Below are 26,862 nucleotides of genomic sequence, written 5' to 3'. Positions count from 1 at the left end.
TTCACTTTTCCTCCTGAAGCCACAGCAGTTCCCAGCTGGCGAGCATGATGCTGGTGGGAGCCCTGCGTGGCCTCCTGCTCCTCTGCCTGGTTGAGGAGGGCATCGGCAAAGTCAGAAGATACTACATTGGCGCAGTGGAAACCACCTGGGACTATATACACAGTGACCTGCTCTCCATGCTGCAAGCGCCGGCAGGGTAAAGCTCTTTCTATTGCAATTCCGGCACCCTGCTGTGGGTGTTCTCCCACCCTAGCATGCACAGCACTGGGAGCTTGGGTCCAGGCAGGAAGGCGCATGGGGGCAACCTGGCAGGGTGGGTACACTGAGCTGCTGGTGCAGATGGGTATGGATGTTTCTGTGCAATGAGGAGTCACTAAGTGCAACCCCTGATAGTGCACTGGTGGAGTAGATCTGCAGAGAGATGCAGACCTGCTCTGCACTGCTTTATCTTTGATGCTGTTTGCCTGTGACCCTTTAAAATCTGTGCTCGGAGCCAAGAGCTGGTTCTCCAGCCTTGTGCTTTCTGTTCCTCTCTGCATCCTGGGAGCTTTGGGGAGATGTGAGCGGAGATGGGGTCCTGTGCCTCCCTGCCTGGGGGCTGCAGAGGGAGCTTGGCTGTGCCCCCCGACATGACTCAGAGCAGCAAAGCCTGTCTCAGCCCGTTGTAAAACCCAGCTTTAGTTATTTGTATCTTTGTGCACATTACGTTGCTGGGGCTGAAACTTTCCTTTAGGGAATGAAAATAGTTTTTAGTGTTTGGGCAAAGAATGATGTTTGTACACAATGACAAGAGGGAGGAAGGCACGGTGGCTTTGCCCAAACACTTTGGAGTAGGAAGGAAAAGTGGCAGTTGCATTGCTCAGGCATCAGGACAGCGTTGTCTGGAGACACAGCTGGCTTGGACACACACGGCTGTGAATGGGCTGTTCTGAGCTCAGCACGGGGGAGCTGGATGGCTACATCCCCTGTGGATCAAGCCGTACTCCTTCCCTCTGTCCTGCTGTCACATCCCCTTCCCCAGGCTCTGTACTGGGGCGATGTCAGCCCACAGCCCCATCTCAGACCCACACTTGAGCAGTGAGGAGCTGTGGTCAGGCACTGGAGCCAGGCTCTGCTGATGGGCCAGGTCAGCCTGACTAGCTGCCATAGTCACTGTGTCAGAGCTACGTTCTTTTTTCCCCCCTTTGGTTACTTCAGTAGGAAAATTGCATCCAGCACCCCCCATTTTGGTAATTCCCCCCTGCCCTGCTCCTGCTAATGTTGCACTCGGATCCTTTAGGCTACAGTGAAGGTGAGGTCACTCCTGCTGCTAATTCAACCCTGTGGGTTTCCATTTTGGCACTGGCTTTAATGATGCACTCATGCACTGTTTCTGACCCGGGAGTGACTCAGGGACCTGGCGCTGCCCTGGGGACAAGCCAGGCACTGGCAGGCAGTCTGAGGTCACTTGTCCTTCTCTAAAATGAGGAGATATAACTTTGGCTTTCTCAGAGGGACTTGGTGGCCTGCTCCACTCCAGAGAGGCAGGGCATGCTTGGGCAGCATGGCTCCCGGGGGAGGCATGGTGGGAACCAGGGCTTGCTCGGCATGGCTGTTCCCAGCTGGGTGACAGTGCCTTTTCCCTGGCCCTGCAGCCTCAGCTGTGCATGGGGTGTCTTCTGCTCCACCTGTTCTCCCTTATTGGTATCAGCATCTCAGGGCAGCCCCCAAGGATGCACCTCCAGGCAGAACCTCCAAAACCCCTGTATGTATCTAGTGGTTTCCTCTGGCATGTTTGTAGAAAGCTTTGCCAAATGAATGGGCTACAGGACACCAGGCCAGGACTGCTTACGCCTTCTCCATGATTTCAGCTTCTCTTCCTCCCAAACACAACCCTACTGGCAGGGTTGGAGCCGGGAGCAGCACATCGTGTGACGGCCCCAGGGATCTCACCTCCGGCTCAGAGCTGGCGGCCACGTAGCAGCAGCCCATGTTTGAGTGCTCCAGCAGTGCAGGTTGTTTACCTTGGCCATCTCCGGGCTCTGACAGATGAACAGATAGTGCAGCTAACAATGCTGATCGAAGGCGCCAGAAACTTATCTCCCTGTCTCAGCTTCAGCCACCCTTGGGGTAGGAAGTCCACAGGGATCCCAAGTGCAAAGGACTGGCCAGAAACACTTGGACCAGATGTCCCTGCACCGAACTCTGCCTGCTTGTCCCCTGCAAAGGCTGTCAGGCTCTGCTGTGCCAGCTGGAACCTGGTGCCGAGCCCTGGTGTCACCAAGTCACCTCACAGCCATGGCCCTGCGTGCCAGCAATATCCCTGTCTCTAGAGGATTTCTGCCTTCTTTACTGCAGAATTATCAGTACCAGACCCTCATATCTCACGGATGTATTTTCAAAGTTAGGCTTTCTGCAAGTTAGAGATTAAGGCACAGCTTCCCGACAGTGGACAGCCTAGTGCCAGAGACTCCACAGCACTGCAGCTTCCCAGCGTGGGGTCACCCTGGCGAGCAAAGCTTCGCCCAGACCCTGCTGCTATCAAGCCAGGAATGATAATGGCTCTCATGGTCAAAGTCAGCTGAATGCAGTAGCCCTGCTCACTGGGGCCACGTCTGCTGGAGGCTTCCTGCCAGCCTGTACGCAGGGTTAGAGCCGTGGTGGGAAAGGCAGGAGCTGGGAGTGCATGGGTTTTTCGTAGGTGCCTGTCCTGCTCTGCCTCCGGGGAGGGTGAACCCCCGTCTCCTCATAGCATCATTCAGCTGCAGGTGGCTTCCAGACAGTAGTGTGGGGGCAAGAGTGCATTGCCCTTTCCTAAATTTGAGTCACTCTGGCTCCTTCCTCTTCCTCTTGAGGGAAGGGAACTGCTGCTTGAATGAAGGCTTAGTCAGAGAGAGAGAGCAATCCTCCCTACTTCTTCAGAGGGAAAAAAATACCACCTGGCTTTTGTTCCAAACAAAACAAGGCTGGAAGCAGTCTATCTGGTTACTGGAAACCAGTCCCAAGGCTGATAAGCCAGCCCCTAAAATCCCTGGAGAAATTAATGGCTTTGTTATCCTGATAAATATGCTGGATTCCTTCTGGAAAATGAATTTGTTAAGTCACTTACAGATAGAAAGTGGCCAGCAGAGATAAGTGGGGTGTGAAATACATTCAAGGCTCCTTTATCCTCCTGCTGCAAGGAGTAGTTTTTTGGGGACTGGCTGTAAATCCCAGTTTGGTCAGAAAAGAAACAAATGTGGGGATGTTGCTCAGACCACAGAGCAAACTGCCACGACCTGCCATGTAGCCCGACACAGTCTCTTTCCTGTGTGGTGCTGGGAAGGATGCTCAAGATTTTATGTGATGTGATGTGTCTGCCACACCTGAAGGTGCTGGAGATGGGATGGGGAGTGGCTGCGGGGCAGAGGCCACCATGGCACTGCTATCGCAGCGCTCCCAGTGCCCCGGGTCTCTGCTGGTGGGGAAGCACGAAGCTGAGCAAGGCACCAGGCAGGAGGCTGGCAGTGACGCCTGCGGCTGTGCCCACTCTGGGCTGCAGCTGGGTACTGCGCTGTGCCTCCTGCCCTGTGTCTTCTTCCATCATGACTAACACCGTGATATTAATCACTGCCACGTTGTCATCCATGAGCTGACCAAAACGTTTCCAAGCACACCTGGGGGTTGTCAGGAAACCAAAAGTACACAATGAGCTGAGCAATCCCCGGTGCTGGCATGGCACAGGCAAGTTGGCTGGGAAGGGAGGAAGAGAATGGCTGCTGCCCATCCGTGGACGGGGCTGCGCAATCAGCCTTGGCTTTCCCTTCCTCCTGCAGCGTGTCAGGGCACCCAGGCCCACGGCCCCCCACACCTGGTGTCCCTCCGCGGTACAGGAAGGCCGTGTTTGTGGAGTACCCTGATGCCTCGTTCACACAGCCCAAGCCCAAGCCAGCGTGGATGGGTAAGAAGCACCCGCAGCGTGGTGAGCCCTAGCTCTCCTTGACGGTGGCCAAACTCATCCTGAGTTGGGTGTTGGCAGCTCCTTGGTTAGGAATGGAACAGCACCTGGGTAGAGTCCCAGTATGGCAGAACTGCTGGGGTTGCAGGGAGCCTTGCTTACACTGGAGCAGTTAATACTGCTATGCTATGTGAGGGACAACCGCTAATTGTGCAGGTGGAAAGCCCAGACCCTTTGGGGCCCAACGCTGGGTGTGAGCTGCCTGACTCTGTTGTCTTCCCCCCTTCAGGTCTCCTGGGCCCCACCATCCGAGCAGAAGTCTATGACATGGTGGTCATCACCTTTAAGAACCTGGCCTCCCGCCCGTACAACCTCCACGCCGTTGGGGTGTCCTACTGGAAGGCGTCGGAGGGTGAGTCAGGCAATAGCCAGGTGCTGCAAGCCCTTGCGCAGCACCTCCTGCTCTGCTGCCTGCCTGCCAGGAGGGAGCACATACTCCCTTATCCTGCTATTGACACCCCTCTACGAGGACAGATGGTCACAGAGATGGCTTAGCCCAAGGGAACAGCAAGATCATGTCCAGCGCAGAAATGAGCTGGGATGAGCAAACAGCCCAGAGCAAACCCCTATCAGTTATCGAGGTAATACATAGGTTGAACCCGAAGTTGGATGCTTAGGTCCTGGAAGACTGTGCCCTCCAGCATCATGGCAGGTGACATGAGTGCACAGCCCAACAAGTGAGTCTCTGGCACAGTTTTGCTCACTGCCCTGAGACCAGCCATTGCCGGTGGGAGTCGGGCTGGCCCCAGGGGCTGGGGTGGAGAGAGGCTGTGCTCTGGGTCGGGGGAAGAGGCATTTCTGTAGCCACGGTGTGTTGCAGATGAACCCTCAGTGACATCTGGCTGTTCTTTTGGCTTTAGGTGCAAAGTATGAGGATGAAACCAGCCAGTCAGAGAAGGAGGGTGACAAGGTGGATCCAGGGAAGACACACACATACATCTGGGAAATCCAGCAAAACCAAGGCCCGACAGATGGCGACTCATCATGCCTGACTCACTCCTACTCCTCCAACACCGATAGCGTGAAGGACATCAACTCCGGTTTGATCGGAGCCCTGCTCGTGTGCCGACCTGGTAAGGACAGCACAGGTCACATGCAATCATGAACTGAAAAGCAGAAAATCAAAGACGCCTTCCAGAGGCTGAACATGACAATGGAGTCCATAAGCTGTGGTCAACAACAGTACTTGTGGGATTTGGCCCTTTCCTCAAAGAGTCCCTTCCCAGTGCAAGAGCTAAACACACTTTGGACTTACCTCCTGGAGAGAAATTCGTTGCTTCTTTCCTTTGCAAGATTTCAGACCACAGATGAAATCTTCTATCTTGCATCTGAACCTTACTTATCCATGCTATGGAGGCATAAATGTTTGTCTTTCCTTCAGAACTTCACCAAGCTATAATCATTGAGTGTCAGCTAGGGTGCTTTGTCAAACAGGGTTTTGTCAGAAGAACTAGAGGGAAGTTTTTGTCAGCAAGGGTTAAGGGTCAGGCAGGAGAGAGGCAGGACACCTGGAGCACTGCCTGGTCCACAGTACGTGTGCCTACTCTCCTTCCTTTGGTAAACATGGAGGTGATGAAATCCTGACTCTTAATACTTGCTGAGTGCAAGAAGGGTACCTGGGGTGGGATTGGTCACCCCTGGTTGAGCCATGTCCTGGAGGTATTTGTCCAGACCCCTCTGTAGTCACTGGAGAAGAATGGGCATGAGTCACCTCCTCCCAGGGAACTGTCTGCACGCTCCAGTGACTCACCAGGAGCAGTTTCTCCACTGATGGAGGGAAGTCTAGATGATGAGGGCAGATGATGGTGCTGATGAGGGGGATAGATAAAATGGGCTCTTACAGGTGACTAAGTGGATCCTGAGAGCCTGTGAGGGGAAGGCAGCACAAACTGACCTTTTGATGCCTTCTGGGGGCAGCTGCCTCTCAACCATGGGCTTTTGGGGACTGCAAGGCTGAAAACAGGGCTGTACCAGTCATGAGACATGACAAAAGCAATCTACAGACTGGATCTGATTTACCAATTCTTGGAAGGCACAAAGGGAATTCTCTGGGGAGACGGACATGGTGCTTGCTGAACTTTAAAGAGATCTATCTCATGGCATTTTGCAGGGACGCTGGCAAGCGATGGGAACCAGGACATGCAGCAAGAGTTTGTGATGCTCTTTGCAGTGTTTGATGAAGGTAACTACAGCGTTGACCAATATTGGACACTGAATTCAGCCTGGTCTGCAGTGCGTGCTGTGGCCATGGTGTGAGTGCAGCTGCTCAGCTCCCATGCTGCCTCCCAAGGATTTCAGCCTTGTACAGCCCCCTCAACTAATGGGCTCCTGGTGCAGTACTGCCACTCCTTCGTCTGTGCCCCAGGTGCAGGGAGCTTGCAGCCCCCCAGCTCTCCCATCCCATGCCCTGGCCTTCTTTCCATCACACAGGCTAAAGCTGCAGGCGAGTAATGCCCTGTCACGTGCAATGGTCAGCACCACATTCACACAGAGCCATGGCCAGGTCTGCTGTGGATTTCCGACAGGCACCATGCATCTGACTTCCCTGGAGACTTCCGTGGATTTTGGCTTTCATACTGTTTCACCCCAGTGGGAAGGTTTCCTTTTTCTTTGAAATGCTCTCAACTGAAAGCTGACTGTATCATCTTCTCTCCACAGGCAAAAGCTGGTACTCTGAGCCCGGCTACTCGGCAGCTCCTCAGCCCCTGCCTCACAACAGGACAGAGCTGCACACCATCAATGGCTACATCAATGGCTCACTGCCTGGTGAGTATTAGTGTGCCAGGGACAGGGATGGAGGGGATGGGAGGTGCTAGGAGCAGGGGTGAAGCCAGGTCTGTAAACTCAGGGTAACTTGTGAAAGGATGTGAGAAGGGACATCAAGAGGAGTTTCCAGGTGATGGATCTGTTTGTTAGGTTGTGTTATCCCCAGAGGGACTATCACATCGCAACTCCTTGATCTGCCAGTGGGTTTCCCCTTGAGAAGGTATCCACTGCCACCCAGCAACCCCCTGTCTGGCTGCGGGACCTAGCCTGAGAGGTGCCTGATGGAGAGGTGGCAATGGAGAGCTGAGGGCCTCAGGATGGAGCCTCCATCCTGTCTCCTCCAGGACTCTTGGGATCTGTTCCAGTCACCTATCACACTCAGTGCCAAAAACAACTGCTTGACTCTGCATTTGACTTTGTTTGGCTTTAGCTTCCAGAAACTTGTTCTTGTTATTCACTTCCCTGCTAGATTACAGAGCCCTTCAGCACACACTAATTTATCCACAGGAAAATATTTTTACAGTGCAATCAAGTCCTCTCCCACTTCCTAAGCACACTGAGCTCTTTGAGTCTCTCCAAAGGAGGAATTTTCTCCAGCCTTCAAATAATCCTAGTGACCTCTCTCTGGCCTTTTTGGGGTATTTCAACTACTGCTGAGGACATGCTGGAGCCCTGCCCCAGATGAGGTGTTTAGTATCAGGCTTGCCAGTGTTGTGATCAGATAAATGATTCCTCTATTTATAGAATCAAGGAGCACATCTACCTCTTTTGCCACTGCAACCTGCTGTGAGCTCCCATCAACAGGCCTCCCAAAGACCCTACCAAAGTCCCTCACTCTGTAAATCTAGTCTTACCTCAGGGGGATGATGTGGCCTGTGCCTCTGTTTTGCTCAGGCAGTCCATGTTCACATGCAACTTCTCCAACTTGCAGGGCAGGGTACTGTACTCAGCACTTGTCAGGCTCTGAGTCCATGACACCAAGAGCGGGGACAAGAGATGGACACATTGCTGACTCCTGAGTGCTTTCCTTCTCTCCTGGCAGGTCTCACACTGTGCCTCAAGAAGCAGGTCCACTGGCATGTGATCGGGTTGGGCACTGGGCCAGAAGTCCACTCCATCTTCTTTGAAGCCCACACATTCCTAGTGAGAAGCCACCGTCTCAGCAGCCTAGAAATCTCCCCTGCCACATATCTCACAGCCCAGACCATGCCAGGAACAGCTGGCTGGTTTCGGATGTTCTGCCAGATACTGTCCCATCAGCAAGGTAACTTTATTCTGTAAGAGCTCGGGGGAAAAGAGGTTCAAGGGATGGCCCGGACTCAGGGTTCTGTGCAGTGCTGCAGCTCCAAGGCCCTGCCTGCTCTGTAGTGTTATATCCATGTGCACTCTGGCCTGTGACCAGGGTGGCATATGTTGACCCATGTGATGGCCCATTTGATGGGGAGGACATCTCCCAAGCAGAACCTGGGGGAGTGCGCGCTTGTGCTGGCATGTAAACGTGACCCTTTCTGCCTGGCTTGTCTGAATGCAGCTGGCATGGAGGCCTTTGTGAAGGTGGAGGAATGTCTGGAGGAGCGCCTGATGAAGATGGGGAAGCTGTCGGATGAGCCAGAGGACATGGATTACCCTGAAGAAGATGAGGAAACTTATCATGTGATCCAAGTGCGCTCTTTCGCCAAAGAGATACCTGTGACCTGGACTCACTACATCGCAGCTGAGGAAATGGACTGGGATTATGCTCCTGAGAAGCCAGTGTCTCTGGACAGGTGAGATTTGGGCATGTGTGCCCATGAGGCTGCTCCTCGAGGCAGTCCTGCCAGCTCTTCCACTTTTCCCCATAAATTTATTTGCCTTCTGCCCAACCTAGAGAGTTTTGTTCTTCCTTATTAATGCTAACAGTATGGATGTAGGACAAGGATGGTCTTGGGGAGGCCATGGGAAGTCAGGACCTGGCTTTGATCCATTTTACCACATGCCCTGTGGAGGCATTTGTCTCCAGGGCATTTGCTTCTCTGTTGCCCAGGTCTCCGGGGTCAGCCCCTTCTAAGCAGACCTGGTGACCCTTCTCACCCTCCAGCCAGGAGGCCCTGCACAGCCAGGACACGTGCCTGCAGCCCCAGAGTGTGGGTCTCCTTGCACTGTCTGGGAAGGTCTGCTGTAGATGGCAGAGGCAATTAGCCCCTGCTGCTGCCCCACTTCCTGGAGAGAGATGCGATGTAAGTGCGATATCTCAGCAGAAGTACCTTAGTCAGCACTGCCTGGCGGTGACGCTTGTCGCCAATCCCAATGTCACAGTGTCTGCTGACACAGGCTGTGTGGGCTGGGGCTGGCTTGGTAGTGGCGTCACCGAGTTCTGCCCCAGATGGGGAGTCCAGCCAGCGGCTGCTGGAGCAAGGCGTGCAGGGCAGAAATCCCCACCTGCAGTCCCTCACAGGGTAAGCCAGAGGAGGTGTCCTCTCCAGCTTGGGGCTGGCCCTGCTCCTGGGAAGGACCTGGGGTGATCAAGAAAAGGCAGCTGCTCTGTTGTCTTATGCCTGCACACTGGGGGTGTTCCCTGACACAGGACAACCTGCCATGGTCTCAGCTCTTACAGTCACCACTTTCCTCCAAAACACGTCAGTGTCAGCACAAGGCTGCTACCGTGCAACCTAGTTGAGACTTTCTCCATTAAAGAAACACTGAATGACTTGAAACATTATTCCCCAGGAAGCATATTATGATTGCAGGGATGGGTGTCCCCACTGTGCATTGGTAGTCCCTGGGCAGCTGTGTAGGTCTGTAGTCAATAGAAGGTCTTGCTTTGGTTCTGACAGCATCCTGCATGTGGCTCTTTGCTCTCTCTGCCTTGCCTGCAGAAACATCACGAGCCTGTTCCTGGAGGCTGGCCCTCAGCGGATCGGTTCAAAGTATAAGAAAGTGATGTTTGTGGAGTATGAGGATGCAACCTTCAAGAAGCGCAAGGTGTCAGATCAACTGGACAAGGGAATTCTGGGGCCTGTCATTAAGGGGGAGGTTGGAGATCAGTTTAAGGTAAGAGAGATTGCTTTCCACAAAGAGGGACTGGAAGGGGAAATTTCAAAGCTTGATGCTGTTCCTCCTAATAGCTCTTGGTTTGTGGCTAAGGTCTGACATAACTCCTTGAGGTGCCCTGTCATGTTTGGTAATGTCCAAAGTTCAACAGAAAGGCAGATGTTACTGAAAGCTGAAGCTAAATACTCTTGGTCAGGTCAGCAGAGATGGACAGGATGCAGCCCGGTCCCCTTGATTTGACTTCACTGTCTTAGGAATCGTGTGAATTACTCTATGACAAATAGCACCCAGCACGTTCCTCTGAGGCAGGAACGTCCTTTCATCCTCCACTCTTCTCCACCTGTGCACTCTTACCATAGTATTGGGGAACTGTTTCTTGTGTCTTCCCAAGTACCTCTACTGACCACTTGACTTTGCTGCTAGGAGGAATGGGATGGTTTCCACGAGCTTCACATTTCTGCTCCCTGCCTGGGGTTCCCTGTGCGGTTGTGAGCATGGAGCTGAAGGTAACACCTGTGGCAAAGCCCCGACAGAGCTCTTTGTAGAAATAAATGAAGGGCTCTGTACAGTAAAGTGGGGAGCACTTTGAAGCTGTTGACCGCTGTGCAGACTTAATGTCTTGGTCCTCTGACGCCTCCTGGATTGACAGACCTCTTCTGTCTCATATGCAAAGTAAGACTAAAGACATTAAACTTTCCCTTTAATAAATATGGTATTTTCATGCCCTCTCTAAAATGGGCACTTCCCAGAAAGATGGGCAGTTTAGATTGGTAGAAAAATAAACAGTCGTTTCTTCTATTTTGACTCCTACTTTATGGTCCCAGACATGTCCAGGTTCCTCCCCATTGGACATGGGCAGGTAGCTGATCCTACAGCACTGCTGCCCAGCGTTTCCCTCCCTGCAAGGACACTGAGGGCAGCCTTGAGGTCTCACAACATTCAGAAAGCATTAAATGTTCTTGCTGGCTGTCCTCATTTCAGATTGTGTTCAGGAACCTGGCAAGCCGACCGTACAACATCTACCCTCATGGCCTCACTAGCGTAAAGCCATACTATACCATGAAGCCTTCTCAAGGTAAGGCAGGCCACAAGAATTTGGGACATCACTTGGTCACAGCCATTCTTCTGGGCCAGGAGTGCTTCCTGCAGCCCATGGTAAGACTGGTTGTTGAACCCATCCATCCAAGTGCCTGAGCCCTGCAATCCTGAGATGATGATGATTCTTGGTTCATGTCCTCCTTGGTGCCATGTAACCCTGTCTAAGGAAGGCTTGGATGATGGCTGGAAGAAGGGGCATTGTCAGCCAAGGAGCTGGGACCACGTTGTTTGGTCCATCCTGGAGGCCTCCACTTTCTGATGAGGCAGGGTGGTTCCTGCCTGTGTTTGCCAGTTTGCTTACAGTCCTGATTCCCTGGGGTCCCCCCTGCCCTGCTTTAATGTGGGGTGTTCATTATGATTTAGATTCTCCCTCTCGCAACTTCATGGTTTTTGCTCTGGGACTGTTGAGTTACCAGGTCCCTTTTCCAGAACTGCTTTCATCCCCTGCCAGCATGCTCCCAGGATCACAACTTGTGCAAGGCCATCCCACATCCCACCAGGGCAAAATCATGCTCCAACCCTCTCCACTCCTCCTCTGTGCCCTTTTGGGTGCATCACAATGATGGGAGCAATTGCAGAGGCTGGAGAAAAGCTCCTCTGCTGCAGCAGAAGTGGCAGAACCAGGACAGCAGCTGGTAAAGAGTTCAGCAAGCTAGGTCAGCTTTGTGACCTGTTACTATCTAAATCTAAGGTTTTGCTTCAGGAGAGCCAAAAGGGCAAAGCTGGCAGGACTAAAGGAGCCAAGCCACACAAGGGAGCTGGGAGCCCTGTCCCTGCCCCTCTGCCAACATCCCCCAGCCAGACATGGTTCACCAGCTTGGCCAGTGATTCAACTGTGTGTAAGTGGGCAAGTCATGATCCTGGAGCCACAGGGTTGATGATTGTTATGAGTATATAAATCAAAAGAGCTACTCCTACCCTGACTAACACATGAGCTTTGCAAACCATGTTCTTACAGTGGCTCAGGTGAGCACTTGGAGCAGAGAAAGGTCTTTTCCTAAGGCTACGTCAGTGCAAGATCCTGCTGAATGCTCAGAGGGTTTATATGCACTTGTGTTTTCCTTCCATTCCTTCCCAATCTCCTTCTTGCTTTTCTCATGGTCTATCTATATTTGCTTAAAAATCTTTCTTTGCTTTGTTTTTCACCCATTTCAGCCTGGCCCAGCTCTGTACCTTCATCTGCAAACTCCTCTAGGCAGCCCAGAGCCCAGATACAGATGAGACTGGACGAATTTTCCAGTTTGCAGCAGTTTCAAGGGCTTTCAAAATTAGGCGTATGCCTCTCCATCCTCACCCAGTCCCAGAGGCTCGTTTTGTCCAGATCAACTTTCCATGCAAGCGCATGCTAGCAGCCAGTGTGCCATCCTGGGGTGCGCATGGGTTTGAGTAGTTTTCTGTTCAACTAGTGTGGTTAGGAAAGCTCCTTTCTGAGCTCTTTAAAAAAGAGGGAGCCGCCCAGACCTGACTGATCTGCCCTTGGGCTGTGTGTTGCCAGATAAAGACATGAAGGACATTCCTGTCGCCCCTGGCCAGTCATTCACCTACAGCTGGAGGGTCACCACTGAGGATGGGCCAACACAGGCAGACCCCCGCTGCCTCACCCGTTTCTACTACAGCTCCATCAACCCAGTCCAAGACATGGCCTCAGGCCTGATTGGACCCCTCTTGATTTGCTTTAAGAAGTCCATGGATCAGAGGGGAAATCAGGTGAGTCCTTCTTTTGTTGCCTCAACTGCCAGGCTGAAAGGATGGAATAACTGTGGTGAGTGAAATATTTGGGTAAAATCAAATTTGTCTGTCCTGTTCTCTTCAACCCTACCATCAGTCCCAATGCCCTGCCTTCCCCATCCCCCCTTGCATGCTCCCTTCTCTCCATACCTGGACCATAACTCCTGTGAATAGCAGTAAACTGTTCCCTGTGCACCCAGGCTAAGGCGTGGCAGCTACACTGGGTCCTGGGGGTGCTCTGATCAGACCAGGAATAACCACTTCCCTCTCCACCTTCCAGATAATGTCAGACAACACGAGGTTGGTGCTGTTTTCAGTCTTCGATGAGAACCGCAGTTGGTACCTGGAGGAGAACATCAGGCGGTTCTGCACTGATGCAGCTCATGTAGATACGCAGGACCCCCAGTTTTATGCCTCCAATGTGATGCACAGTGAGTGCTCAGCCAGGGGCTCCCTGCAAAGCCCTGGCAGACACAGGGAACAAGCAGGGAACATGCAGCAGCTCGACAGCTCTGGGGGAATCAGGTCCTGATGAAATGTTTCACCCCTGCTCTCTTCCAGCTATTAATGGCTTTGTGTTTGACAACCTCCAACCAAAACTCTGCCTGCATGAAGTTGTGTACTGGTACGTACTGAGTGTTGGAGCCCAAACAGATTTCCTCTCCATCTTCTTTTCTGGAAACACATTCAAGCGCAACATGGTCTTTGAGGACGTGCTTACTCTTTTCCCGTTCTCTGGAGAAACGGTCTTCATGAGTTTGGAAAAGCCAGGTTTGTAACATGAGCTCTTCTATAAACCATGGGCTTGGCATCACAGCAGAGATAAGTGAGCACCTCCAGCCAGGTCTCTGGTACCTGATAGCATTTTGGCAGCCCTGAGAGCAAAGGGATGCACGATCTGCTGGAACAGCAAAGTGAGAGGCAATGATTAAATCCTTTCAAAGCTTAAATCAAAGAAATTAAATTACTGTATTTTACTGATTAATTAGTAAATACTATTACTGATGAATTACTGTATTTTACTGATTAATAGGGTGTGATAATGTCACACATGCCATCAAGCCAGTAAGCTGGTTGCAGCAACATGAGCCCCGTGGACCTTGCATCTGCACCCTTAGCTCCAAGCTCAGAGGTCAAGGGGAGTGGCAGTGCTGTCCCTGCTGTGGGTTCAGCCACAGGTCGCGGCATCCCAGTCATCTCCACACCTTTGCAAGGACAGAAATTGCTGCCATGGAGGAGACCTAGGAAGGATTTGCTTCAGAGTTCCGTTTTATTTCCCCCCACCCAGTATTTTTTTCTTAGCATTTGCAAAAGCCATGCCATTAACTATTTCCTCACTTACAGAGGAAACACGGGATTTACTATGTTATTGCAAACACTGATATGACGGTCACGAGCGCTGCACCCTGAGCCAAGCTGACAGGGCTTCTGGATACTCCAGGAAGCTTTCTAAAACCCAGCCAAACATTGCATCCGTTTAAGCTCTGATTTTTTCCTGCTGATCTGAAGCAGGCAAGCAGCTCAGCCAGCAGCAGATGACAGCTCTCTCCTGTGTCAGAGCCTGGTTATTACACGCCTCCTCATCCACTCTTGGTGGCTGGAGAAGAGGCGCTCGCTGCGGGGAGCAAATGCGTTGGCTGGGGATGTGAGCAAGAGGCAGACTTTTCATTTCTTTCTCCTTGAGTGGGAGAGACATGACGACTATGTCTGGGAGAGAGGTGTATTTGACAGCACCAGCATGTCTTTGGGGGTGGATTATGGTGATTACTCTGCTGCTGGCAGTAATCTTGGAGGCTCTGTGAGTTCTCAGTGCATTAACTGTTCTCACCAAGCTATCGCTGGGGCCTTGTGGGTGTGCACAGCTCACTAAGCTCTGGCAGGACACACCAGCCCTGCTGATGGTGCTTGCCAGGACTGGCTCTGATGTTGCCAGCAACCCTGATGTCTTGTGAGTCCAGCTGTAAGATATCCTAGGGATTATGAAAACATGAAATCACCACCATGAACCAGAGGCTGCCTGAAAATCTAGGTTGCACCTAGCAAGGGAGAAGCATGGGGATGGCAGCTCTTCTGATTTCCCACTGTGATGGGCTGATGGTGTCCTCTTGTCTTCTCTTGAGACAGGCATCTGGACGCTGGGGTGCCTGAATCCTGATTTCAGGGACCGAGGGATGCGTGCCAAGTTCACAGTCTTGCAGTGCCAGCATGAGAATTACCTTGATGAGGAAGATTATGTGGACTTCGAGGAGGAGGAGGAGGAGGTCAACTTTGATTTCCAACCCAGGGGCTTCTCTAAAAGAAAGAGATGGCACAGGCCATGTGTGAATGAGCAACTGAACAACGTAACCTCTTCCAGAAATGAGACAGAGAAGATAAGATTGTGCTTGACAGAACCCAGCCATGGGACCCTCCTGAGCAATGGCAGGATTTCCGATCCCCCTTTCAATGGCACATCAACACTTTTAGGAACAATCCCACATCCACCTGATATTTCCATGTCTTCCCTGCCAGAGACAAACTATGAGCCAGTGTCCTATGAATCCTTCCTGGAAGATGAAGAAGAATTATCAAAAATCATCAGCCAGGATGAAGGGTTTGGAGCTCTCCCACCTGGAGAACACCTGGCGAGTGTCAGTGGAAGGGTCCATGGTACTGTGAGCTCAGAAGAAGATCAGCAATGGCTGCACCAAGCCACATCAGCTCCAGAAAATGCTCTGGCAGGAAAGAAAGTGACAAAAATCTCAGAGGTTCAAGAGCCGGTAAAAAAGACGATGGCCCAGTCTGCTGGTACATTAGACATCCTGGAAGCAGAGCCTCAAAAGACAGCTACTCACGCAACAAGCTTGTGGGACTCAATTGTTTATGCTGCTAGCAAAGCTCCTCTTCAAGAGAACAGGAGCTCATTTCACCAGAATGACCTGGAGCACAATCCGGGACTTCAAGACATGTCTTCACAGGGTGCTGAGGACAAGTTGCAAAGAGGGGCTGATAAAATATACTTAAATCTATACGAGTCAAAGGAGACAACCAATACAGAACTGTCTTTAAGTACTGATCATAACTCTTCCTCCACACTGGACAATCCTTCTGCATCTTCAGACGAGACAGAAGACAACAGGACTTATGTTGTCGTTCACACTCACACCAGAGAAAGCAATTATTCAAATGACCTAGATGCTAGGCTGGAAAAAAGGCCTCACAAAGTGGTTTCACAAGACTTTTATGAATCTTTTGAAGGGAAAAATGTTTCTTTTGCAGACCTGGGACCCAGCAAACCTGTACAAGAACAAATCCTCAAAGAGGAGAGTAACTTCTTGCCCGCAAAAAGTGGCACAGAAGAAGAAGTCAGTGAACTTGCCAAAGGCACAAGCCTTCTAGAAAACACCTTTGCACACACCAATGACCTTGAGCCTTCCAGCTATATAATGACAGAAGAGAGGGATGAATTAATCTTGGAGGCAGTGTTTCAAGATGTTACAGCCACTAAGGAAGTGCCTGAGATGGACAGTCTCGCCTATCCTGAATCAAACGTTGTGGCCAATGACACAGAGCTGTTCCCAAATTCTTTCTTAAACAGCCCTGAGCAGTTTCTGAGACACAGAGCTCCAGCCCCGACCATGAGTGGCCCCAACTGGAGCCCTCGACAAACCAGGTCTGTTACTGTCTCTGAGGGTAACAGAGCAGAGCAGGATCCATCCAGCCAGACCCCTGAGACAGCAGTGAATAAGAAAGCCCCAAAGGTGTGTGGACCTCATTCCCCTTTTTGCAGCGCACGCTTCAAAAAGAGGTCCCTGGTATCAAGCGACACTTTGCCTGAGGTGATAGTGGCCCAGCAAATCCTGGAAGAAAAATCAAACACAGTTGAGGGGAGACTACACCCAGGCAGGGATGCTCCACAGGCTCTGCTTGGAGATAGTGCTGATGAGATGCAGCCTGAGAGGAGGCCAAGCACGGATGGGGGTGTATGGAGCAGCAGTGAGGGGGCCCAGCGCAGTGGACGCTCCTTCCCCAGATGGGGAGCACCGGGGAGCGAGGCAGCGATGGCAGCAAGAAGCTCAGAAACGCAGGCTGCTGCTGTGGCTGCAGACCTGGCCTCAAACTGGGACCCAGTCTCCCTGGGGGCAGCAGGATATGCTGGGGGTTTGCAGAGCCCAGCTTTGGCCAAGCTGCAGCCAGGCAGAGGTGCTGTCTGGCAGGCTCCTGGGAGAGAGCAAGCTCAGGGGAGAAGCCGGATGGAGGAGGAGACAAACTCTGTGGAGCAGCTGGGTCTGTTCAGTCCTCAGCCTCAGCAGCTCAAGGCCAATGCCATGGAAGACTACATGCCTGAGAGCATATCTGGGCAAAGCCCAGAAGAAATCCCTGTGAAACCAGCCTCCAAACAGAACTATTCCCTATCTCCAAGCAGCCCTGCTCGCAACCACAGCACTACCAAAAAAACAGCCAAATATGTGCAAGCCAGTCCAGATGGATCGCAGGTGCTCAGTGGGGAAGATGTCCTCAGAGGAACAAGAAATAGAGAGGGCCAGGGCCTAGGAGAGTCCAAGGAGGATGGGGAAAGCAAAGGCACAGCTGGGAAGAGGAACCGTGCCCCAGAACATAAGGAGAACCTGGCTCTGAACAACAGGAACCATTCCAGCCCCTTGAGGCCAAAGGCTGACAAGCCAGACTATGATGAGTATGGTGACACAGAGCAGACCATGGAGGATTTTGACATCTATGGGGAAGAGGAGCATGACCCACGCTCCTTCCAGGGGGAGGTACGGCAATACTTCATTGCAGCGGTGGAGGTGATGTGGGAATATGGGAACCAGAGACCCCAGCACTTCCTAAAAGCCACGTAAGTGTGACTCTCCCTCATGTATTCCTCCTGCACTGCGTGGCATGGCTTGACGCATGAGTTGGCATGTCCTGGCAGGCAGGATCACAGGTCTATGTCTGTATGATCCAGCCAAGCAGCCAAGGGGAAGGATGCTCCCAGCACATCCCCTCCACCCGAGAGTAATTCCATCAACCTTGAGCATCCTTGCAAGTGGGTCAGGGATGCTCTAGTCTCTGCATCAGCCCTGCCCTGCAGCAGCCCTTCCATGGCTTCCCTCCCTATGGGACAGTATCACCTGACTTGCTTAACTGCCCTCACCCCAGCAGGGACCCCTGGAGCGGCAGGAGGAAGCCTTTCCGGCAGTACCGCAAGGTGGTTTTCCGAGAGTACATGGACGATTCCTTCACACAGCCACTGCTGCGAGGAGAGCTGGATGAGCACTTGGGCATCCTTGGACCGTACATCAGGGCAGAAGTTGAAGATGTCATCATGGTGAATTGAAAGTTCCCACCTCCTATAAAACCTGAAAACCCCCTGTTGCTGGCTATGCTCAGGCAGAGAGAGTGCTGAGGTGGGCCTGCAGGCTCTGCAGTACCCATGGGTTCACCTTCAGGGCTCGGGGGCAGGAGCTGCCCCATTGGCACCCTGCGTGGCACATGGATGGTGCCAGGTTGGCAGGCAGAGCCAGAAGGACCTCAGTGGCTGGAGGAATGGGCCAGCAGGAACCTCAGAGTGTTCAGATGCAAAGCCCTGGACCTGAGACAGACCGAACCCCTGTAACAGCACAGCCCGAGCAGCTCCTGGGCTCCACGGGGAGCCTTTTGGGTAAAGGGATGGTAAAAATGGTAATGGGCTAAGCAGGGTTCAGTACAGCTTCTTTGGGTTGCTCTATGTGAGGGTAGGCTTGGGCTTCCCTCACCACCAAAGGTCCTTCAGCACCCACCTAAGGAAGAGGTGAAAGGCTCTTCACCAGGTTCAGGACTCATATACCTAGAGAAGTTGCCCAGTTTTCACGGAAATCTTCACCAGGATGGATTCAGCACCTTTGGGCTCTAGAGACAGTAGTGTAGCTGACTTTGCTCCATTGAGCAGGGAGAGGGCCTCATCCTGCTGACGTGACCGGGATGCACTTTCCACTGGGCATCACACTGCACAGCCATAGCTTGTAGTTCAGCAGGGGTTAGCCACTTCATTGGGCCCAGCTGGAGGTCTGGGCACCAGGAACATGGCTGCCTCCTTCCCACCGGGGGCTGGATCCAACCCCAGGTTCCAGGGCACTCTCAGTGCTGCACTTAGCCTTCTCCCACACTCCCTTTGCTTTGCCTTTCCTCTGGTGCAGGTTACGTTCAAGAACCTGGCCTCACGGCCCTTCTCCTTCCACTCCACGCTGCAAGCCTATGAGGAGACGCAGGGCACAATGCAGGGTGGAGAGGTGGTGCAGCCCGGTGAGCTCCGGAAGTACTCATGGAAAGTCGTGCCCCAGATGGCACCCACCACGCAGGAGTTTGACTGCAAGGCCTGGGCTTACTTCTCCAATGTGGACCTGGTAGGTGAGAGCCTGCTCCATGGAGCATCCCAGGAAGGAGAGATGGGCAGCATGCCTGGATCCTGGCTCTGAGATCAAGGCTTTTCCCATGGTGCTGTGCTGAAAGCAGCCTGGGGCCATGTAGATTCTCAGGTGTCTAATACAGTGATGAATGCGTGCTGATGCTTTCTTTTCTCTTCCTTTCTCTTAATTGGGTTTTTCCAGTTTTCCCCAGCTTATGAGACTTGTAGGAAACTAGCATTCTGCAGTGCCCTACCCGTCTGCCAAATCTGGCTGAATTTGGCCCCTTGGTTCCAGTGTTAGTGGGGTAGGGACTGTTGGACAGGCAGACACCACTTCTCTTGAAAGCACTTGCTGCACAGCCTTTCTTAGCTAGGGGCAGAGTGGGGATCCCCCAGCGAACCCAGCATGTCCTTCCCGCCCTGCACGTGCCATGCCCTGTGCACAAGTGGGAGCCAGGCCAGGGATGCAGACAGGGCCACCACTTTCCTTGCTGCTGTGCCGCTTGCAGGTATCAGTGCTGCCTCCCCCTCTGAGGCAAACCCTTCTTTCCTGGCTTCCTGGCAGGAGAAGGACCTGCATTCAGGCCTCATTGGGCCACTGATCATTTGCCGCCGTGGGGTGCTGAGCTTCGTTTTCAGGCGGCAGCTGGCTGTGCAGGAGTTCTCCCTGCTCTTCACCATCTTTGATGAGACCAAAAGCTGGTACTTCCTGGAGAACATGGAGAGGAACTGCCGCCCTCCCTGTCACATCCAGCAGGACAACCCTGACTTTAAGAGAAACAATTCCTTCCATGGTGAGGACCCTTGCCATTTCCATCCTGCAGTCTATATTGGGATGGAAAAGCCCTGGAGCCTTGAGCCGCTCCTGATCACTGCCTTCCCCAGCCATCAATGGCTACGTGAGTGACACACTGCCCGGGCTGGTAATGGCTCAGCAGCAACGGGTCAGATGGCACCTCCTGAACATGGGCAGCACTGAGGATATCCACTCCGTCCACTTTCACGGGCAGCTGTTCAGCATCAGGACTAGCCAGGAGTATCGCATGGGAGTCTACAACCTTTATCCTGGTGAGATGCAGTGGGCACCGTGCACACCCCAGCTGCTGGGGCTTCACGTCCATGCCCGTTAAGAAGTGCCAAGCCTGTGGAGGGGTAGCAAGGAGGGGGAACAGATCTGGAAGGGTCTGGCTCTGTGTTTGCACAGCGCTGGACACTATGGCATCCCATTACAGCCAGTAACTCCCCTCTGCTCTGCTCTTCATTCCCGGCCAGGTGTCTTTGGGACCGTGGAGATGTGGCCCTCACATGCTGGGATCTGGCGGGTAGAATGCAAAGTGGGAGAGCACCAGCAAGCCGGGATGAGTGCTCTCTTCCTCGTGTACAACCTGAGTGAGTGACCCTCTTTGTGACCTGGCCTGCTTGCTGCCATGGCCATGTTTTTGAGCTGCCTCCCCTAGGCCTCTCAGCGTTTCCCCTGGGGTGGACCAAGTGGGGTCTTCTGGGTTTTCACTCTGAAAGAAAGTCACAGCTTCAGCCCTTGCCACCCTACACAGCCCAGCAGAGAGCACAGAGGCAGGGACATGGCTGGGGTGCAGGCTGGGAGACCAGCTTCATTTGCCTGCAAGTATTTGATCCCAGAGCTCTTGTTTTCCAAAACTGAGGGTCCCTGGACCTCCTGTAAAATGCACTTACCTCAGCAACTGCATGCACATGCTGGTGCCTGCCCATGCTGTCGGGAAGGTGCAGTGCCCAGCTGCCTAATCACATGTCGAGAGGTAAACTGAGGCGATGGCAGGAGGCAGAGAGAGACACTGCCTGACTACGGGTTTCTCTAATAGAAACAGCCCCAAGAGCAACTGCAAAATCCACAGGAAACCTCTAACTCCGTTCACCCCAGAACAACATGTTTCTGCCTCACCATAAGTAAACACTGGGCAAAGTGGTTCGTGAGGGTGGTATTTTATCACACAGTGACAGTCCCTCTCCTCTTCTTAAAGGAGTATTAAATGTCAGCCAGAAAATGTTTCCATAAGTTAAAACTCTGCGTAAGATTTCAAATTTACATTTTCCCCAGAAGCATTTGCCATGCAGCAGAGATGCCAAGATGTGACAAGTCACTAATAATAATGGTTATTACAAAAGACAAACAGCCCTGTGCTCAGCAGACCAGAAGAGAGACACACAGAGACAGGAGTGTCAGGCAGACTTTCCTTCAGCGATGTGATATTTGTTTTTAAAAGATGCTGCCTAGCAACAAAAAGGCCCAGGAGCAAGACAAGGGTATAAAGAAGAGACACTTGTCAGCATTGCTGGGAGATCAGGACATGGGAATGAGAGGTCAGGGACTCAGGGACAGGAGTTTGGCAAGAGGCTGCTGTGGCTGATACTGGGAACTCTCTGTTGCTGACATCAGGGTCTGGAGCAAGACCTTCCAGCACCCCTAAAATTCAGGGATGGATATGGAGGCATCTGAAACCCACGGCGTGGTGTGAGACAAACAAACCTGGGTGCTCCTGGAGGCTTGAGACAACCTCCCTGAGCCTGGAGGCTGCTACCCAGCCTAGGCTTTTCCTTCAAAAGCCTTGTTATCTAACAGACTCTCCCTGGTTTTCACCCTCCTTCTCCCTGTTTGGCTGCAGACTGCCGAAACGCTCTTGGCCTGGCCTCAGGCCACATTGCAGACTCCCAGATCACAGCGTCGGGGCAGTATGGTGAGTAGGGGTTGTCACCGCAAGGAAGGCAGGTGAGGTTGGGGCAGCTTCAGCAAACACAACTCATCTGCTTGCCTGCCCAAGGCTCTGCTACACCGAGTCCCTCGCAGAGTCCTTCCTCCATCCATGCCCTTGTCAGCGTCCCACTCAGGACCTCGAAATGCCTTCCCACATGTCTGGCCCATCGTGTCAGTGCTCTGCCACCCTGTACGTGGCTGCTAAACTCAAGGGTCATCCTCAGGCCCTATCCTGCAGATGGACTTCTCACCGCCTTGGGCTGGGCAGTGCCAGGGACCAGCAGCACCCTCATATCTGTGTGCTCTCCTTGCAGGGCAGTGGGCTCCTTACTTGGCCAGGCTGGACAACACCGGCTCCATCAATGCTTGGAGCACCGACCACAGCAACGCGTGGATCCAGGTGAGAGGTGCCTTGTGGCTGGAGGCACCGCTGGGGGCATTACAAGGGTATGCTTGGCTGATGCACTGTGCAGAACAGATGGCCAGTGTCTCCCCAGCTACATCCTGCTGTTTCCCCTGCTTCCCCTCTAGGAGAGGAGCTCTGAGATCCTAATGGCTGTTGGTCTGGCCATAGTTGCTGTTGGCCTGACCCCCAGATCCATCCTTCGTGCAGCAGAGGAATCACTTGATGGTCTGGCTGCAGCATCAGATTTTGCAAAAATCCCCCAAAAGCCAAGTGAGAATGGCTCACCTCCCCAGACAGCTCTCCCCTGCCTTCTCCCAGCTGTTGGCTGACTTGTGCCCATATGAACAACTATTTTAACCAGTTTCGTAACCTGTGCTCAGTTATGTCACCAGGAAGTGAGTTCCAGAGGTTTACAGTGCATTGCCTGAACATGGCTTGGGTTTTCCGTCAGAAATGAATCCCTGACTTTCATTCACAGGTGGATCTTTTGCATCTCATGATTATTCATGGCATAAAAACCCAAGGGGCCCGACAAAAGTTCTCCAGCCTTTACATCTCTCAGTTTGTTGTCTTCTACAGCCTTGATGGGCAAAGGTGGAAGAAATACAAGGGGAATGCCACCAGCACCCAGATGGTAAGGCAAATCAGTCTTGAGGAGAGTGTCTTCCCAGCATGGGGTGTCCTGGGGTGATGAGGGCTAGGGAGCTCTGTACACTAGGCAGAGATCTGCTGAACCCCTGAGATATTTGATTAGGGCAAGAACAGTGAGCATTCACTGCCAGGATAACTGAATTGCAGATCAGAGATTTGCAAGGGACTTGCTGTCTGTGTCCATCTGTCTCATTTTAAATTGACTGAGCTATATCTTTCCATGATCCCAGGTGGCTGTGAGATCCACCAGTTAATGTTATGTTGCATGTTACTTAAAGCTAGGCATAAGATTTTGCCGGAATATCTTTTTTCACCCCAAAGGCAAATCTGGCTTTCATCATTGTGCAGATGCAGATGATTTGGGGATGTCCACTCATTAGGAAAAAAAGCAACCTAGATATGCATAAGGTGACCATTCCAGCGCAAGTAGAAGTGTCCAGAAAAGCCTCCATCATGTACACCAGCTGTGGCCAAAATTTTCCCCAGGTTCAAAAGTCCCAGGACTGACTTTTTTTTCTTCTTTTTCACCCCTCTGGTGAAAATATAAAAACATGTTCATTTGCACGGAGCCTAAGTTTCTCCTCCTCCTGTTTCTCAGTGGTTCACCCTGATTTGGACCACATCTCAAATCATTTCCCTGAGCTGCTGTCCTCTTGTAAGGATGGTGATAAGATACAGAAGTGCCAGACAGAAATTTTCTTCTCCCCACTAATCCTTGTCCTGTCCAGTTCTCTTTCTACTGGTACAACAATCTTTTTTCTCCCTTTCCCTACAGCTGTTCTTTGCAAATGTGGATGCAACCGGAGTGAAAGAAAATCGCTTCAACCCTCCGATCATAGCCCGGTACATCCGCATTAACCCTACTCACTACAGCATCCGGACCACACTGCGCATGGAACTCATCGGCTGCGATCTGAACAGTACGTCCCACCTCTGGATACCAAGCACCAAAGCTGGAGCCTTGAACCAGTGGGGTGCTGAGCACCAGCTCCACGTGTTTCAGGACTTCCCAGGCAGTTGTGGACAGGGAAGGAGGAGGCTGGAGCCAACACTGAGATGTTGGGGGAACAAAGCTGGAAGATCTCATTATGATCTCAGAGATAACAATACCAGAGGGAAAGCACGGGGCCAGTTCTCACCACCACTTTTTCCTGAACCACCATAAACCTCCAGCAGCAGCTAAGCTGATAGCCGGGGAGCTGCTGCCTCAGTCTGGGGAAGAAGGGAACAAGCAGAGCCAGATGCTATATTTTCCTCTGATTTTGCCACTCCAAGGCGAGACTGCTCTGGCCCCCAGTGTGACCTGGGGAAATGGTGCTCTGGGATCCTTTCTTTAGCTTCTCAGACCAGCAGGGTGGATCCTCCAGCAGCTACAAGCAGCAGCGGCTGTGCTGTTGCCCCATGCCACAACCCTGGGGTGCACCCGCACACCTGATCACACCCTGTGCAGGGTGTCTCCCTGCCAGGTATTCTTGTCCTTCCCCTGGAAACAGGTTCTCCTTATGGCCTGGCAGATGCACAATTCCTTCACATTCCTCCTAGATAAAATCTCCAGAGAGAAAAGAAGGTGGGCCTGGTGGCAGGTGTAGTTTGGTACTCCCCAGCCAGAGCCATGCTGCACACAGGGGCCCTGAGCAGTGCGGGGACCATGACACTGCAGCAAGGCACAGGAGAACCTGTAACTAGGGACAGTGCATGGAGGGTGGCCGGAGCAGTGAGCAGCCAGAAGGCACCTCCATGATGGGTCTGTTCCCTCCTCTGACAAGCATTGCTGCTCTCTTCCAGGCTGCTCCATGCCCCTAGGAATGGAGAACAGAGGGATCCCTGACCAGCGCATCTCCGCATCCTCCTACAGCAGCAATGTCTTCTCCAGCTGGTCACCCTCCCAGGCCCGTCTGAACCTACAGGGGAGGACTAATGCATGGAGGCCAAAGGTAGCCCCAGGCAGATGGCTGGGGCATGGGCAGGCAGGTGGGATCCCAGCAGGCAGGCTGGGTGCTTGCAAGCTCTCCTAGTCAGGGCTGCGTGGGGAGTGTGTACAGCCATATGCACCATGTAAGCCACCTGCACACAGGCAGGAGAGTTGCCACACTGATTTAGCACCCAGCAGCTCCAACCAGATGCCTGGTAGGGCAGGTGAAGCCCAGGACTATGTGCAGGGCTATCTTGGCTTCAGCTGCTCATTGCTGCTGAAGAGTTGAAGGCAGTCTGTCCTTCCCCAGAGCAACAGCCCCAGTGAGTGGTTGCAGGTGGACTTTGAAGTAACCAAGAAGGTGACTGCAATCATAACCCAAGGTGCCAAAGCTGTCTTCACCCACATGTTTGTGAAGGAGTTTGCTGTCTCCAGCAGCCAGAACGGCGTGCACTGGAGCCTGGTCCTGCAGGACGGCAAGGAGAAGGTAGGCAGAGCTGCTCCATGGCCAGAGGAAGCCCATGGCCCCGTCCTGGGCAGCAAGCACAGCCCTTGGCAGCAAACATGCTCACAGGGTTTTTCGCAAGACCAGTGAGCTGGACTGGGCTTTTTCCTCCCTAAAGCATTCCCAAGTGGTGCTTGTCTGGGTTGATCATGTTCTCAAGTCATGGGCTCCCTACCATGACCTCCTATACCAGCAAAGAAGAACACACCCCTGATTTCTCTCTCCTCTCCAGATTTTCAAGGCAAACCAAGACCACACCAGCACAGTGATGAATACCCTGGAGCCCCCCCTCTTTGCCCGCTATGTGAGGATACACCCCCGCCAGTGGCACAACCACATTGCCCTGCGGATAGAGCTCCTCGGCTGCGACACTCAGCAGGAGTACTGATGGCCGCGGGGCCAGGCATGGGCAGTGCTGGCCTGAGGACCCGCATCCAGTTGGACACTGAACAGCCCTCCAGGGCCCTGGCTGCCCCTGCTGCTGGGGAGGAGAAGGCCTGCAGAGCTGCTGCAGTGCATGGCTCGTTATATCAGCCTCTTCCTGTCCCTCATCTACCAGATGCCATATAGTCAGATGTAATGCTGAAGAATTAAACAGTAATTTTCCAGTGTAACGCTGAAGAATTAAACAGTAATTTTCCAGTATCTCTCTGCACTTTCTCCTCTGTTCCAGCCTTGGAGTCCCCGGGGCTCAGTCAGCATTACCAGCAGCTAGTAATTAATTAGCCCCAGAGCTTCTCAGCTTTGTTTTGCACAAGATCCTGCTGCCTGGGCACAATCCTGGAGGAGGAGGAAGCAGCAAAGATAAGGGCTGGGGGAGGAGGCCCCGCTCCAGGCCCCAGCGTCCATTGCACAATCGGTGTGGATCAGTGGCTTGAGGGAGGCAGTGCTTGCTCAACCTGACTCAGCACTGAGCTTTGGGCCTCCTCTTCCCTTCATCTCCTTCCCATAACGCTCCTGCTGCCATGGCTGGGTGCCACCATCCTGCTTTCCGTGGCTGCCTCAAGCAAGCCCTCCTTGCTCGCTACAGGAGTTCTGTAGGCATCTGTGGCTCCCAGGTGGGACGTTGACTGGATGAACTGCCACCTTGCCATGATCCCCAGCAATATGTGTCATGGACCGGAGACATCTTCCTGCCACCGGTGGCTCTTCCCCACCCTGGCACCTGCCCCACACAGGGGTAGATGTTTCCCCTTCCAGGTATGGCAACAAGCAGGGTGACACTGCCTCCTCCCTCATGTCTCTCATGGGGTGGGGACCATGTGGAACAATGGCCATCTCACAAAGGTCCGGAGTGCCAGCTGGCTGTGGGGCGGGTGTGTGGTCATGCCTGCCAAGCAGCACGCTTCTCCTCCACGGTGGTGGCAGCGTTGTCATCACTGCTGGCTCATCAGAGCCTGTGCCAACCCATCCCCAGCACTGTGAGTCCTCTCTCTGTGGCGGGGGAACCAGGCAGCCCCACAAACACCTTTGGCAGCTGCCTGGGGTGGGCAGCAGGGTTACGAAGGGGCTTTAACAACCGGCGGGGGGTCAGCCAGGTGCAGGCCGCCATCACAGTAGGGTTGGCGGGGTGGGTGCACCAGCCCAGCAACAGCCAGAGATTGGCTTGGGAATTCCCAGGGTGCCCTGCCGGGGTCAGGTAGTCTCTGCTCACACCTCTAAGATACGTGGCCTGGGGCACCTCTGAGGAGAGCT

The 26,862-nt window shown here is 53.0% G+C and overlaps 1 protein-coding gene across 1 annotated transcript; it reads left to right on the top strand.

Moving 5' to 3' along the window:
- Positions 1 to 47: 47 nt before the first annotated feature.
- F8 (coagulation factor VIII) lies at positions 48 to 25,555 on the top strand (the record flags this gene model as incomplete). The annotated part of the gene is made up of 26 exons (XM_082004295.1): positions 48 to 196; positions 3,795 to 3,919; positions 4,206 to 4,328; positions 4,837 to 5,049; positions 6,087 to 6,158; positions 6,635 to 6,742; positions 7,785 to 8,006; positions 8,274 to 8,508; positions 9,598 to 9,772; positions 10,754 to 10,847; positions 12,366 to 12,577; positions 12,879 to 13,029; positions 13,160 to 13,369; positions 14,723 to 17,435; positions 17,741 to 17,909; positions 18,757 to 18,963; positions 19,531 to 19,759; positions 19,851 to 20,033; positions 20,238 to 20,354; positions 21,605 to 21,676; positions 22,008 to 22,093; positions 22,578 to 22,733; positions 23,526 to 23,670; positions 24,536 to 24,684; positions 24,973 to 25,149; positions 25,400 to 25,555. The coding sequence occupies 26 exons, from the start codon at positions 48 to 50 to the stop codon at positions 25,553 to 25,555; spliced, it is 6,648 nt and encodes a 2,215-aa protein (XP_081860421.1).
- Positions 25,556 to 26,862: the final 1,307 nt, after the last annotated feature.

Source organism: Phaethon aethereus (genome assembly GCF_964289735.1).
Source record: "Phaethon aethereus genome assembly, chromosome: 10".
Classification (NCBI taxonomy): Eukaryota; Metazoa; Chordata; class Aves; order Phaethontiformes; family Phaethontidae; genus Phaethon; species Phaethon aethereus.
The sequence above is the reverse complement of the archived record's forward strand: the minus strand, read 5'-3'. Positions and strand labels throughout refer to the sequence as shown.